The sequence below is a fragment of the Aspergillus brasiliensis genome (assembly GCF_001889945.1).
Source record: "Aspergillus brasiliensis CBS 101740 unplaced genomic scaffold ASPBRscaffold_3, whole genome shotgun sequence".
In the NCBI taxonomy this organism is placed as follows: Eukaryota; Fungi; Ascomycota; class Eurotiomycetes; order Eurotiales; family Aspergillaceae; genus Aspergillus; species Aspergillus brasiliensis.
In genome coordinates, this window is record NW_027137444.1 from 3,006,106 (window position 1) to 3,020,963 (window position 14,858).

At 50.0% G+C, this 14,858-nt stretch overlaps 7 protein-coding genes and 1 non-coding gene across 8 annotated transcripts; 6 read left to right on the forward strand and 2 right to left on the reverse strand.

The window, feature by feature from the left end:
• The first annotated feature begins 288 nt into the window (after positions 1-288).
• Positions 289-498, forward strand: ASPBRDRAFT_40446 (uncharacterized protein). The gene has a single exon (XM_067624356.1). It carries the CDS (start codon positions 323-325, stop codon positions 482-484), a length of 162 nt encoding a protein of 53 aa, XP_067482422.1. The 5' UTR covers positions 289-322; the 3' UTR covers positions 485-498.
• Positions 499-1,068: 570 nt separating this feature from the next.
• On the forward strand, positions 1,069-1,869 carry ASPBRDRAFT_40447 (uncharacterized protein). Its single transcript, XM_067624357.1, has 2 exons — positions 1,069-1,618; positions 1,673-1,869. The coding sequence occupies exon 1, from the start codon at positions 1,396-1,398 to the stop codon at positions 1,549-1,551; it is 156 nt and encodes a 51-aa protein (XP_067482423.1). The 5' UTR covers positions 1,069-1,395; the 3' UTR covers positions 1,552-1,618; positions 1,673-1,869.
• An 808-nt stretch (positions 1,870-2,677) lies between these two features.
• On the forward strand, positions 2,678-5,198 carry ASPBRDRAFT_120527 (uncharacterized protein; the record flags this gene model as incomplete). The annotated part of the gene is made up of 4 exons (XM_067617354.1): positions 2,678-2,832; positions 2,890-3,454; positions 3,509-3,694; positions 3,759-5,198. The coding sequence occupies 4 exons, from the start codon at positions 2,678-2,680 to the stop codon at positions 5,196-5,198; spliced, it is 2,346 nt and encodes a 781-aa protein (XP_067482424.1).
• Positions 5,199-5,980: 782 nt separating this feature from the next.
• Positions 5,981-6,072, reverse strand: ASPBRDRAFT_t85. The gene has a single exon. It is a non-coding gene; the product is annotated as a tRNA-Asp (tRNA).
• Positions 6,073-7,624: 1,552 nt separating this feature from the next.
• On the reverse strand, positions 7,625-9,013 carry ASPBRDRAFT_118965 (OTU domain-containing protein; the record flags this gene model as incomplete). The annotated part of the gene is made up of 3 exons (XM_067617213.1): positions 7,625-8,212; positions 8,264-8,691; positions 8,788-9,013. 3 exons carry the CDS (start codon positions 9,011-9,013, stop codon positions 7,625-7,627), a joined length of 1,242 nt encoding a protein of 413 aa, XP_067482425.1.
• Positions 9,014-10,053: 1,040 nt separating this feature from the next.
• On the forward strand, positions 10,054-11,392 carry ASPBRDRAFT_53123 (FAD-dependent oxidoreductase; the record flags this gene model as incomplete). Its single annotated transcript, XM_067627009.1, has 5 exons — positions 10,054-10,082; positions 10,143-10,295; positions 10,364-10,467; positions 10,518-10,621; positions 10,673-11,392. The coding sequence occupies 5 exons, from the start codon at positions 10,054-10,056 to the stop codon at positions 11,390-11,392; spliced, it is 1,110 nt and encodes a 369-aa protein (XP_067482426.1).
• Positions 11,393-11,721: 329 nt separating this feature from the next.
• ASPBRDRAFT_28138 (uncharacterized protein) lies at positions 11,722-12,806 on the forward strand (the record flags this gene model as incomplete). The annotated part of the gene is made up of 2 exons (XM_067622473.1): positions 11,722-12,427; positions 12,493-12,806. The coding sequence occupies 2 exons, from the start codon at positions 11,722-11,724 to the stop codon at positions 12,804-12,806; spliced, it is 1,020 nt and encodes a 339-aa protein (XP_067482427.1).
• A 787-nt stretch (positions 12,807-13,593) lies between these two features.
• On the forward strand, positions 13,594-14,182 carry ASPBRDRAFT_28139 (TVP15 family protein; the record flags this gene model as incomplete). The annotated part of the gene is made up of 4 exons (XM_067622474.1): positions 13,594-13,613; positions 13,682-13,797; positions 13,860-13,949; positions 14,010-14,182. The coding sequence occupies 4 exons, from the start codon at positions 13,594-13,596 to the stop codon at positions 14,180-14,182; spliced, it is 399 nt and encodes a 132-aa protein (XP_067482428.1).
• Between the last annotated feature and the right edge of the window lie 676 nt (positions 14,183-14,858).

Sequence of the window (14,858 nt, forward strand, 5' to 3'; positions counted from 1 at the left end):
TACTCCGGATTACGGCTGGATTGCATGATCGAAGCGTGTTGATCGAGGAGGAGTAAGGATGTGTCTGGTCTACTGGATTAGGCCCCTGATCTGGGGCTGTTTCTGTGTCCTAAATACAGTTCTCAGGGGCTGTAGAGAGAAGGATGGAGGATCTTCCTGGATATCTAGCAATCCACACATATAATGGAAGAATTGAAGGATCCGATCACTTGGGCGGCAGCAACGCCAGCTGTCAGCAGAACTTGGCAGAGGGTGACGGATCCAGCAATTTGGCCCGGCTCATGCCCATGCTTGTGCTATCTACTGTGTGTACGTAGTAGATATGCTTATAGTGGGCCAGGGCTGTTTCTATGGAATGGTTATGGAATCGGAAACATCTCCTTCCATGGTTATCAATCACCTGGTTGTTTGGTTCTGTCGTTCATTTTTTACCCCTCGGATGGATCGGGAGGGTACTCTATTTCCCGTGAACTCCAAACTTTAAGCGGGTTGCCTCGGTTATAATGAATCTGTGTTTGAATTTCCTTAAGGACCGCAACCCATCGTGGATACGATATAGATAGTAGTGGACACAAGGGGCGAATCGGCCATTGAGTTCTGGCTTAACGCAGTCAGGTGAGTAGGAGGAATATCCGGCAAGGGTTAACCGGAAGGATTTGGCGGACAATTACTTGGTTGTCGCGTTCTTCTATCTACTTACTACTGCTGACAGGACAAAAGGCACTCCCAGGCTGGATCCAGATCATTCTGTTGTCAATCCCACGAAGGCAGAAGTACTTGACTTTATTAGAGTTCAGCCTGGACTGGAACTAGCATCGCTGTTGACTCGAACTGGTTGGGCACTCCGTCCGTCTAACTTTATAAGATTCTACCAAGAAATCTGGCTAGGAAGCGAGTCCATCCATCTTTGTCTAGAGTCTCACTCTTCCAAATCTCCCTTCCCAGGCCGGTTAGCACATTGACAGGCTGCCAGGGAAGATGCCATCGCTTACAGATTCCGCTGAAAAGGATCTCAGCCTTTCAAATTGTGTGGTGACAACCACAAAGGGACTAGCGTTGGGTCATGCTCGGCCAGCTAGCCAAATCGGGATTGGCCAATCGAGAGATGGAACCCACGATCTGAGTCACGGGGCAGCTGCCTAATCCGGAACTGGCCTAGTGTGCGCGTGATGGTCCAACGGGAGTGCATCTCCGAGCTCCGCCTGGATCTCTCCCCTCTTTCTCTTCCCACTCGGCCACGTTCAGCTCATCACAACGGCCCAAGACTCAGGTCTCAAACGTGCTACCGATGATTCTCCATCTGGTCCCCATCCGTCGGGTTCCAGCTCGCCTTCTCAGTTCCACTGCCAGAGATTGATTGTGTCTTACCCGTTCCCATGAATCGCATGATTCCCAATGGACGTGCCCCGAGCTAAGCCCGCCGCAGCGTCTCCTGACCACTCAGGGTCCTTGTCAACCGCGTGGATGCTGGCAATTGGCGGATCTGCTCTTTTGCATCCCATAGGAAATCTCAGTTCGGACTTTGCCATCAGTCATGGTGCTCGGTTCTGATTGTCTGGTTCCGCCTTGAGTTTCATCTGCTGAGTGCTGACGGTACAACACGGCCCCTCAAGATAGTGTAAGTTGAGGGCTTGTGACGTATTAGTGGATAGACTCTAACAGGATGGTCTAGCCGACGGAGTTCCAGAGGATGTGCTGACGGTGTCTTCGCCATTAGGGGAAGTCTACACGCTTGACAGTATGCTACGTAATTATTTTTCAATTCCCCTGCTAGTCCTTCCCAGCTATGAAATTGTCCTGCATGGCTCACCCTATGGTGCAAAGCAGCTTTATCTTCGGAGAAGAGCGAAGGTTCAGCTACGCCGCCTGGCTGAACCTTCTTGGCCCTCGTCCGAGAGGGTTTTAGCGGTTCTCATCCGTCGAGAGCCACAAACGTAGGACCCATCTGGGCCGACAAGTAATAACAGACTTTGACAGATGGGAGGAATTTTAGTTTCTTGGACTAATCTGATCATAGCTGTCGGCCATTCAGCCATGTTTCTAACTCGCCGAGCAAGGTTGCAAGTCTGGAACCGACCCGGTAAACTCAATGCCCCATGGTTCCTGGATGCAACCTCGATCGATGGTTCTGATCCAATCAGGCACAGACCAGACTCAGATACGTCTGGGATGAAAACTGGAATTCCAATTTACATTGCCCAATGTGAACGTTGGAAGAGCGCCAGACCCTCATTCTGGGGCCTCTCATCCACCGATTGGACGCGTACAGCTAACGTGAAAAATGAAGGGTCTGTGGCCACCGAAGGGCAATAAGCGGTTCCCACTCGGACATAATACTGTTTAGTCTGCTCGATAAATTAACATCCTTGATTGCATTACGGTCCGTCAATCTGGTACCTGGAGAACCGTGGCTAGTACGTAGTACATGCCAGCCGCGTGGAGCCTTTGAAAAAGCTGAATGCTATTGTTATATTAAAAAGAATTCCCGCATGATACTAGTTAAGCCTGCCCCTGCCAGGCTTACTCTGCTTTTGCCCCCCTTATGCATCGCCCCGTTGCTGCTATCGTGTAACACCCCAGTGTTGTCTACCCGCAAATGCAGTGAGGGATCTTTCATCTTGTCCATGCCAATGTCTTGCGGGTAACATCTGGTTCCAACAAGCTTCTCACGCCGAGAATGTTGCTCACGGATAGGGCTCCCCACGGGGACCATGTCAATGTGTCTTACATGGGAGGTTTTATCTTTCTGGCTTATGTAGTCAGTGTGATGGGATGTACAACCACTCTGGAGCTTCTTCACCGACGGACGTCGAGGTCTGGCCTGTACAACTGGTACGATATCTATCCTCTGGTCGATAACAATAAGCGTCCGTCTAACCGTACGTATAGGTATCTACTGCTCACCTCCTCCATAACAATGGGCGGTGTCGGTATCTGGTGCATGCATTACATTGGAAACCGTGCCATTGTCCTGGGAAACGGGGAAGCGCAATTTCAGATCATTTATAGCATGACGTTTACGGGCGTATCTTTCGTGCTCCCGGTCATAGTTCTGCTTGTTGCTTTTTACAGCATAGGAGCCAGCGAGAAAGCCAGTTATTTCCGAATCCTGACGGGTGGTATACTCACGGGAGGTGCAGTATGCGGTATGCACTATATCGGTCAGCTCGGTATCAGCAACTATCGCTGTAGCTACCGCGTTGCAAACATCGCTGGTGCCACCATCATCGCGGTGTTTGCTAGCACTGTTGCTTTGACGGTCTTCTTTCGATGGAGGGCTACTTGGACAGATAGTTGGTGGCGACGTGGTATTTGCGGTTGTGTACTTGCTCTTGCTGTCTCCGGCATGCACTGGACTGCTGCAGTTGGCACATACTACTACAATCATGATACGACCATGAAGCATAACGGTCAGCTTTCGCGCAGCCAGGTTGTCATTATCAGTTCTGTTTTGGTAGGTTTTGGATTCCCGGGGATACCTAATGTGGCGGATGTTGACAAATTATAGGCGTGCGCTGCTTGCGGAGTTCTGACGGCGTGTGCCGTAGTTGCTGGTGGAGATCGGAGAAGACTAAACATACAAGCCCGACAGCTGGTCTTGACTTGTGCCTTCTTTGATCAGTCTGGGCGGATCATGGTCACTCCCCACGCGTTGCTTCCTAGCCGGAAAATTGTCGATCGTTATGTTGGCAAGGTATGTTCAAAAGCCAATGCCTATCCGATTTGTGCTGACGCAGGGTTCTTCCTCGGCTTTATAGACGTTCAACGATGACGATCTTACCCGAAGCCATCCCGCTTTCCTTTGGGCATTCCGAGCGAGTAGACACTGGAATCTGGTCAAGGATGTTGTTCCTTTCATGAGAAGTCGGATCGAGACAGACAAAGAGGCGGCGGAGCACTTTCTTGCCAAGGGAGAGGCGTTGGACCAAGAGAGTGAGCTGCAGAATGATTTCGACGAGCTCTTCAAGCGACACTTTTGCGTTACCGCTCAGGATCTCGCCGACGAGGTTCGACAGCCTCTGCCAGCCCTTGGAAAGTTATACGACGACGTACTGATTACGACTGCTCCGACTTCGCGCTTCTCTCGGGCGATGGGATACTCTCGATTGAACAATAGCAAGGGACAGATGCTTTTCACGGTGCGCCATTTGGACAAGCAGGAAGCGAATCGACTGGCCGCTGCAGGTTTCCGTTTCACCGCGATCGAAAATGTCACCTCGGCTTTGTCCAGCCGAATGCACATTCCGTTGCCTGTGTTGGGCGAGCATCTTAAGGACATGCGAGATTATGCCACCGGAGGCCGCAATTATGAGCCGGGCGTCCACCTCGTTTCCTTCGTTATGCGCCCAACTATTTCCGACCATTTTGAGGTGCTAACAGCAAAGGGGACCGGTAACCCACTGCCTTCATCGACATTATCGATTAAACGGATACAAATTCAGCACCTCGATCTGCTATCGCACATGGAAGGATGGACTATATCGACCTGCTTGTCTTGGCTGAATTCCGAAGCAGCCAAGTCGAACAAGGATATCAATGACTTCCGCGAGCAACTGATCCATGCAATGACATCACTTGAAAGCGCACTTCCTCCTGATATCAATATGGCCTCGAAATTCTCGGCCAGACCTCTGATTGCCCCTTGTCGGACATTCTCTGATTCTGATGCGTCAAACTCTATACTATTGCCATTCTGCGCTGTTGGAAACCTGGATACTCAAGTCTCGAACCCAGACTTCACCTTCATGCCTCTACGTCTCTTCCGCGCACAACAGCAACTGAACGACGCGAATATCGGCAGCGATGGCTTTGCAAAAGAATTGGGCAGGGAACTGTACTATTCAAACGCACGCAGCAGCTCTGCTACGGAAGCCGATATCACACCCTCCGTTCGTTCTGTTCTGAAATTTTGGCCACGCAAGCATGCGGATCCCACCCATGGGGATCTCTCCCAGGAAACTCTGACGGAGCTCTCGCAGCTGGGCGATATCATGGTCCGCAAGGAGGTCAAGGTCGATGTCGCCAAGCTATCGGAACGATCACTGGAAACTTCCAAACATGCTTCGCACGCCACCGTTGTAGCCGGTGACTTGGCTACCAGCAGTTATGTGGATGAACTCTACAATCTTTGTTATTCACCGGGTGTTCGCTTGCGACCAGATACCGCCATTACTCGGAGCTCGATAGCCACAGGATGAGCAGTGGGACAGATCATTCTATTATCAGACACTGTCCGGAGCCAGATAGGCTCTTACCCAGAGGGTTATGCACCTAACCTCGAGAAGGGATGATATGCCCTTCACCCTCGGATATACGCGTGCGCCAGATGTGCTCCCAGAACAAAGAGTGAGCCTGCACGTGGTCGAAGACATACGCCTGCAAAAGAGCAGCGCCAAACTGCGGCAGTCCACCCCCACGAAACAGACCAAAGGGGTTCGGCCAGAAGGTCAGACCACGGACTAGCAGATAACACGAATATGCACATATCACCTCACGATTTCACGCCCGTCAAACGATCATATCGTATCGCATTGTCCTACTTCCAGCTTGCACGCTCCCTCTATTTCATCTTTTCTTTGGCAGCCATATACTAGCGAATTGAAGCAACCAGCTCTGGCGTTTCCAACCATGTACATATAGGCAGCACCTACTATAAATACATCAATCATACAATAGAGCATGAACCAACCCAAAAAAAGACTGCCATGAATACACCTAATCCTTAGCAGTTGACAATCTGCCTCGTACGTCATACATATCCAAATACAATAGGATAACATCAACAAGCTGCCCCCAATAATACCCATACTTCTTTCTTCAACCTCACACTACAATCAGATTGAACACCCCGCACAGCATACCAAAAAGAACAAACCAAGTACATACCAAAAAGTAAACCACCACCATACGTACATACTACATGAACTCAAGAACAAAACCCCAAACGCAAAAAGCAATAGATACAAAATGAAAAAGAAATCTCCCCGACTGGGAGTCGAACCCAGGTCTCCCGCGCTTGTTCCCAAGATAGGGATTGACAAGCGGAAATCATGACCGTTAGACCATCGAGGATTGGATAGAAAGATATGACTATATTATGCTATATCAATCAAGAGGAGATGGGTCAGGTGCTGGGTTTGTTATAGGTAGCTTGTCATTGGTTGATTGTAGATAATTTACCTTTAGTCACTAACAATGGTGGGAGGGGATATGGGGGACAGGAGGGGTGATTTGGTATTACATATATTATTCTGTGTATAATCAGGTGCTGTGTGCTCACTCGGTAATTTGGTTCATTTCTTTTGGAGATGAATGGATACTAGGTTATATGGAGTTTGGTGGTATGTGAGCGTGATGCTTGGGGAGAGAGGAGGTGGGGTTTGGTGCCTGATCATTCTACTCCGTACGTAGTAGTTCGTTTTGGTCTGGCCTGGTTTGGCTTTTAGGCGTAGTTAATTATAGTATAGGCTGTAGGGCCGGAAAACTTGTTCTCGTTAGGTAGCGCTGCTTGACGGGATTCTTTTATTCATGCTTGCTGGCTGTTGAAGAATGGATTGGACTTGATCTTGTTGTTGCTCAAGTAAGTATCTAGTAGGTAAAGGTTGGAGCAGGACTTGAATTTTGACTGATGGTCAACTGGGCTTATGTTGGTTTCGCTAATTAGCTTACTACGAAGTATCCTAGATGATGTTGGGTTATTAGCTCTGGTGTGGTTAGTTTGGTACTTTTTGCCCTACACGTCTACATATTCCAGAGATGGAGCCTATGGTGTACTCGAGGATTTATGTCTGTTTATTCATTGTAGCGATGAGTCTCATCGGCTCAGTCATAAACGCTAGTGAAACAGCTAGCTAGCTACAGATCAGTCCAGCAAATAAGAGATAATGGACCTCTACCAGTCTATTCAGTAATAGCCGGTGATTTCAAGCAAGTAGTATGTTTGGCGGACAAATATTCCTTCTAACATCAAAGACATTGTATCCGTTCAGCAGTAGCATCAGTAGAATTATCCCAATGTCAGAGTAGTCTTCAGAAAACCGCCAGGCCAAATCAATGGATGAGAAGGTAACTTTTCCGAAAGGTGCACCAACCCAATGCGTGTATGCAAGACCATGTTTAACGGAATTTATGCAGTGTGCAACCGTCCAATAACGCCTCATGAAGTTGTAGATGGTATGTGTCGTATGCGTCGCGTGTAAGTCAAGTCAAAAAGTCGTCATTGACTATGTCATTGAAGATGATGGAAATATGCAGGTGAAGATGGTTTGGGTCGTAAGTGCCCCAAAGTCGCCTGGTATGGAAAGGAAGAGAAATGTGAATGTCGACAGATGCTCTAATGGTAAAGCGGGAAAAGTAGCATGATCAACACCCAACGCGCTCGTAATGCAATGATAAGAAAAGCAATGAAGCGAAGGTGAAGGAGGGAGTCGTTATGTCGTATGCGTAGGAGGGAATTGTGACTTGATGTTGTGGCCCTCAAAAGGTGGAGGTGAGAATAAGGAAAAAGCCACAAGGAAAGTTGAAGTCTTAAGCACTTCTAGGCGCTGGACGAGTCCTGGTAATCCGTTGACTTCGTCGAGGTGGCTTCTTGTCATCGCTGGACTCGTCCCGGAGGCTAGGCGTCTCACTTGAAGCGGTTTTTGACCGGATCCTGAGTTTTCTGTCCTGGGGTAGAAGACTGGGACTGTCCGCTGCTGACTCGCAATCGCAAGGAGACCAGATCATTTTGATCGTCTCTAAACTCAATCCCGACCATGACATCAGGGAGTATACGTCTCTTACTCTCACGAGTACGGGTACGCCGAACAGCCGGTTGAGGGTTGTCGTCAGCGTCGCTCTCATCCGCCGAACGTTTGCTGCCGACGCTGAAAGGGGACGATGATCTCGAGGAGGCTTGGAGGCGTGACTTCATAATAGCCTTGGACGAGGGCGCGTCTGCCAGAGACGTATTGCTATCCTCGCCGAGGAGATTCATGAACGCCCGGTCTATATTCCCGCGGCACTGCTGCAGCATCTCTACTATAGCGCCTTGGTCATACTTTCCCCCTAGACCCTCCTGAATTGCGGAGATCTTCCAAGGGGTAGCCATGTCGACGACTGTGGGTTCAGCGGCTGACGCCTCTGCTTCCTGCTCTTTGCCTACTTTGGGGATACAGGGCAGACCAGTGCGAGGCCCATCGTTATGCCGCACGGAGGAGTAATGGTGGAAGTCCTAGGCCCATCAGACAACTGTAAAGTGATATCATGACACAGGGTATCTTACGTGGAATGCGATATGGATGATGTCGCGTTCCTCGCCTTCAGGGGCGTGAACGTCACGAAAATTCTGAATGCCATACATGGTGTAGACGCGAACGTCCTTCTTAAAGGCCTGACAGAAAGCTTGAATTTCCTCTGCGCCTCCCCAGACGCCCTTCTTCCGGGACTCTGCCACCTTGGAGTCAAAGCTCCGCTCTTTATCCTTGGCTGAAGGAGGCGCCGGGCTAGCGGACGAAGAGGAACAGTAGGATTGCCGGGCGGCTGCAGCCGCGGCTCGTCGAGGGGCTCGACGCTCTCCACCGGCCGCAGCTATGAAGCTCATAAAGTACTCTTTGTTGGCGGATATGTGGTCTGCAAGACGATCGCGGATTTCGTCGGCGTGCGTGAAATCCCCATAAGTCTGGTCCGACAGCGCGTAGTAAAGGCAGTTGCCTACGATGAACAGTTAGATCGATTGGAGAGTATGCTTCTTCAACCCAATTGAGGCCAAAATGGAAGCCGGATGCCCAATGGCAGGAACCACGTTACCGTCACCCTCAGTGGGGAGAGCATAGAGCCCTAGCGCATTGAGGCAAGGAATCTCCAGAGTTTCCGCCTCTGCATTCTTGGTGCGTGTATTGCGAGGCATCTTGGCCTTCTGGGACGTCTGCTGAGTTGTTTTGGCCATGGCTTCATCTGTCGGAGAGCTGGAGTAATGCTGACGGGCAGTCGTGACTATAGGCACGATTCTGCCACCATTTGGAGCGTCCGCCATGGTTGATGTATAGCCCTGCCCGACGAACGGCCCTCATTTGGCGGAAGGGGAACACAGAAGAGCCTCGTCGAGCAGAGGAGAATAGGAGTGGGACAATAGAAAAAGTGGAGAGCACCACAATAGCGGAAGGGGAACAGACCGAGTGTTCAAGGAGCAGTAGAATGGAGAGTGAATAATATGGGGGGGAGAAGAGGGAGAGAAAAGCAACACACGATCTACACGCGAGAGACAGGCGAGACTTTTCTTGTCCGAACGGAGAGTGCGGAGGAACCCCGTTACTTACAGAATGACTACCTAAATTTACCTTACCAGGAAAAAAGTTACCCTCTTACAGCCCCGTTCCTTACCGAGGACGAGGCGGTGAGCAAATATGTTTGCTGTTATTGGCGGGTGGGCGTGTGAGGGTGTCGCCGATGACGAAAGACCTTCCCCTCCGTCGCCTCAGCGCTTACAATGGATCTGTTCGTTCGGGAGCGGTCAGGCCAGACAATCCTGGCGCTTTGCTGGGACATCTCTCCGGCCATGCAGGCCTACCTGATGAAGTGGCCTGAAGAAAGAATGGCAGATCAGCCTTCCTGCACATCATCTCCCGTCTTCCTTCATGCCTACCAACTTACAATATATTCAGGGTCCTGGATACTGGCCTATACTTACCGCCGGACAAGTCTGTGTCGGTCGGTCCGTATGGTAAGCCGCGGTCGGGACGCGTTCCGTTAGGTACTTTGTATCGTATATACATCAATTATACATTATTGGTTACCGGAAGCCGCCCGTACCTTACCTGTAATCGCCGAATGAGGTCCGAGCAACGACGAAGAAAAAGAGGAGTTGAGTCTTATCAGAATGGCGGGATCGGCCTCCGATAACTAACTTGACTGACGGGGATTGTGTCTCAACATCCCCTCATTTGGCTTGACTCATGCCTACTCCTATCTCGCTATATCTATGCCCGAGTGCTTTCTTATAAGCCTGTCTGTGCCATTGAAGTCTTTTATGAACCATCCTTCCAACAATATCTGGTCCTTCATTGCCGAACGAAGATGGCTAACAACCGCATTGTAATTCTGGGGTAGGAACTACTTTCCCGCAAGACTTATCACCAGCATATGCTGATTCTGAGTACTACCAGGGCTGGTGTCTCCGGTCTCACCACCGCATATCTTCTGTCCCAAGATGCCTCTAACAGCATCACTGTTCTGGCCAAGCACATGCCCGGTGACTATGACATCGAATATACTTCTCCCTGGGCTGGAGCCAACTATCTTCCGTATGTCCTCCAAGGGTAGGCCCTCAGCTGTGCATCTCACTGCTCATATCAAAAGTCTAATGCAAGTTCTTCTTATCCCGCAGTGTCGGCAAGGCTGGCAGCGACCACGAGAGATGGGAACGAAACACCTGGCCCACCCTGAGAGAGCTAACGAAGAACCACCCCGAAGCGGGAATTCACTTCCAAGGTACGCTCCAAGCCTCTTATCGAAGAAATCTGCTAATAATACCTCATCAGAAACTATTGTTTACAACCGCACAAAGGATCAGGGATCAGCAACTGGGGAGTGGTTCTCTGAGCTGGTGCAGAAAGACCCATGGTATATGGAGGTTGTTCCTGATGTGCGTACACACATGCTCTTCCTCACCAATTACTCTTCTAACCTCCAAAAGTTCCAAGATATTCCTGCCGATCAGCTAGCCCCCGGAATCGACAACGCGTCTAAGTTTACATCAGTGTGCATCAACACCGCCGTCTACCTACCCTGGCTAGTTGGTCAGTGCCGGAAAAATGGCGTCGTCTTCAAACGAGCCGTCTTGAAGCACATAGCAGACGCAGCAAATGGCCACCACTCAGGCCAAAAAGCCGATGTGGTGGTCAATTGCACCGGACTCTCGTCCAAGAAGTTGGGCGGTGTGCTTGATGACAAGCTCTACCCAGCACGCGGTCAGATTGTCGTCGTACGCAATGACCCGGGCAAGATGGTGTCTATTTCTGGCACTGATGATGGCGAGGACGAGGTCGTCTACATGATGACCCGTGCAGCGGGTGGTGGAACTGTCATTGGAGGTTCGTATCAGAAAAACCAGTGGGATCCCCTGCCTGATCCCAACTTAGCTGTTCGGATCATGAAGCGGGCAATAGCTCTATGCCCGGAGTTGGTCGAGAAGGGACAGGGTATTGAAGGTCTAGATATCATCAGACATGGCGTTGGACTACGACCCCTCCGCGAGGGCGGGCCGCGTATTGAAGCGGAGAAGATCGACGGTGTGTCCGTCGTGCATAACTACGGTCATGGCGGCTTTGGGTATCAGGCTTCATTTGGATGTGCGGAGGATGCTGTCAAGCTGGTCCAGGAAACGTTGCGCCGGAAGGATAAAGCGAAACTGTAGACTCTCAGACACACATTTTTTCCTGTGATAAACTATAAAGTTTAGCGCATGAACCTTAAAAAGCATATGTTTGGTCTCGGTTATACTGGTACGTTACATTCGAGAAACTGTTTCGATTCAGTTGTGAATGACGGGCATTGCGTCTGAATTCATCATGACGCCATAGCCGCGGAGAAGCCATCTACTATCTATCCCAGAGTACCAACCCCGGAAAACTGTCAACTACGACAACTCACCGTATCTTTACTCAATTGCTCCATTATATAATAATTCTCCATTAGATCTACGCCAATTCCATCTTATCCACATATTAGCAGTTTCCTGCCAAGATGAAGTACCAATCGCCCCATGTAGAGAGCGAAACCGACGCAGGCGATGCCCCTAAGCGCAAGCTCGATCAGCGAGACCCTGGCGTGGACACCGGCGAAGGAAGTTTCGAGGTAGAAAAGGAGCAGCCGCCTACCAAAGCGTCCAAGTCAGCTGCAAACACAGCCGAAGAAGAAGATGAGGTTCAGGAGGACTCGGGATATAAGGATGAAGAGTTTGAGGACGGGGACGAGGAAGGTGATGAGGAGTTTGATGAAGAGGAAGAAAATCAGGATGGAGACGATGAGAACGTCGATCTCGTGAATGAGCAAGGGGATGAAGAAGACGAGGACGCTGAAGGTGAGGAAGACGAAGGAGAAGCAGAAGAAAGTGCATCAAACACGCCGAAACTGCAAAAGGTTGTCAAGGAATTCGGCCGCCCGCCTCTGTACGGCACCGAACTTGCAGAGGGACGCTTGGAGAGCTCTCCAGATACACTACTTGCTATGGTTATGGACGCGATGCTGAAGTCGCGTCCCATCTCGCACGACCTGACACAGCGTACAGTCAATAAGCTTATCGAGGTCGGGTATCATGATATACGGAAACTAGGGGAGAGTAGCTGGGAGGAGAGGACGATGGTCCTCAAGGATGGGGGATACAATCGCTATCGGGAGCAAGGCGCAACGAATCTAGGCGATTTGGCAGAGTTCGTCAATGAGAAGTACGGTATGTGTTTCACCGCAGGAGTACATCATGCAAGACTGTGACTGGTAACTGACTGCATTTTGCAGATGGAGATCTTAACAATCTTCTGAAGAAAGCCCATAATGACCGAGACGAAACGAGAAAGTTGATCAAGGAGATCAAAGGCCTAGGCGACCTGGGCGCAGACCTCTTTTTCAACAATGCCCAGGCCGTGTGGCCTTCTCTTGCACCTTTCATTGATGGACGCAGTCTGGAAACGGCTGATAAGGTCGGTCTTAGTACGGATCTGGACGCTATCTACGCCGACCTAGGACGCGACTCGATGAATATGAGCCGACTAGCCAATGGTTTGTCAGCTGTGAGACTGGAGAAGAGGCAAGGAGATCTCATGGCGATCTAATCGACTAGTTTAGGGCTTTTTGGCTCCAGTACATGATTGGGAGTCAGTCAGGCATCTGTTCAAAGCAAAGTATGCCCGTCAACAGCTGTCATACCCTCCCTTGACAGATCGTAGCTGCCTGTCAGATATGACGTATTGAGTGGCCCTCGTGATCAATGAAGTCTGCACATGTCTTTCAGAAACATCAGCGGCAAGCAAAATAGTAAAAAGTCGTAGGAAGCGTTCAGCCCAATCCCCTGGCCTCAATCCCGCATAGTAGCTCCTTTGTAGAACCACTGTCCTCACGCATCCAGAAATAGTAGCTGAAATGGGTCTTTCATCTCGCGTATTTTGCGGGCGCTCCGGAGACGAGAGTGCTGAGTCATCTGCTCGCGGCCTTGGCAGACCCGCTGCTTGCGACAGCGCGACAACTGATGCTTGAGCCTCTCCATCTCCTTGATTTCCCGTCCGCCCTCTTCCTTCCAACCTGTATCTGTCAAAGAAGCTTGACTTCAAAGGTGAGCGTTCATCCCCTGACTGCGTTATTATTCTGGCCCCAATCCCCTTGAGTGGTCATCACTCTTGCGACCATGCCTGGCGTAGCTGTTATGGTATCTGGCCTGCCGGAGCCCAACCCGGCGTTGTTCTCACCGTGTTGGATTAACCAGCTAACATTGGTGATCTACAGAAACTCTCCCCTTTGCAACCGTTTCGATAACACAAATCGTCGTCGTCTAACGCTCTATCTATATCCCGACGACCGTCTATATCACCAAGAGAAGCTCCTTAGGCCGAAACACTTGCCGAAATGGATCTTTCTAACATCTTGTACGTCGACGACGGCTTTGCATCGCAAATAGCTCTGGCGAAATGTGCTCTAACGTATATGACTACAGCCGAATTGTCAACATTATCGTTGGTGTGTTGATGGTTCTCGGTGGTATCTCTCAGTTCTTCCCTCCGTCTATGAGCTCCATCATCGTCGGCGTTTACGTGATCATCTTTGGTCTCAGTAAGTCCCAAATCAGGCAGCAGTATAGTGCATATGACCGCATACTTACACCATGCCCTTAGTTGTCGGCGCATTGGAATTCCTGCCCAACGTTCCCGACTACGTTTACCGCTACGCGTCCTTCCTTTACTCATTCCTGGGACGTGGTGCTTGTAAGTCGCACTATTCGCTATCGCCGTAGCTCACTGCTAATGAATTGACCACTTGCCTAGTCTACATCTTCGTTGGATGCATCCTGCTGCACGACCACATCCTGCGGTACATTGCGGGCTCTATCATCGGATTCGTCGGTCTGGGATACCTGGCCCTGGAATTCATTCCCTCCATCGAGCCCCCTTCCAACATGCGTGAGAACGACCAGGGCTGGGGCGCCGAGCAGGTCTAAATGCGGTGTAAAATGAGTTCTTTGTTGACGAAGTGATGGTGTATGACGCATAATCCTTTGTATTTCAGAGTTGGTTATCGTCTGCGATCCCTCTCGCTGACAAGTACAAAAGACACCATGACTGCAAACGAGGCGTTCGAAGCACGAGTGAGAGTCTGGGAAAGCGAAAATAACTCTTATGCGATGTTTGATGATCGACGAGCGCGATGATTGATTCTCAGCGATGATTCAAGTGATGTGAGGTTGCAAAGATAAAAGGGTCAGATTTGGGCCGGCTTTTTGTTTTCCGACGAAAGATGACACCGGATCATTTAAATCATGCTATCATTTTTTTTATTTCTCAAACGGTGGATGTGTGCATTGGAGAATTCTGAAGTTCTAGGTTGTCCTGTGGGCCCTGTGGTCCGTCCCTACCGGATGGCGCTGTTTCATGCCCGTTAGTTTTTGTATATTAAGTAGTAGATGATATATAATAAATTCTTAGCCGAAGTCTGACGTGGGCAAATGCAAGTCTAGATGGTATGGCCGCGTGGCGTGATAACAGCTTGTAAAATACGGGTGTTGAGACACATATCACACCACATGAATCATCTACCATGGCCAAGCACGACAGTATACAAACTGAGTAGTAGTTAGCGATGACAGAGCACCACAACAGCGGCGTCCCGCCGTCTTA

Excerpts from the sequence above, each read along its gene's own strand:
- ASPBRDRAFT_40446 (XM_067624356.1), top strand. The coding sequence starts at position 323 with ATGCTTATAGTGGGCCAGGGCTGTTTCTATGGAATGGTTATGGAATCG.
- ASPBRDRAFT_40447 (XM_067624357.1), top strand. The coding sequence starts at position 1,396 with ATGGACGTGCCCCGAGCTAAGCCCGCCGCAGCGTCTCCTGACCACTCA.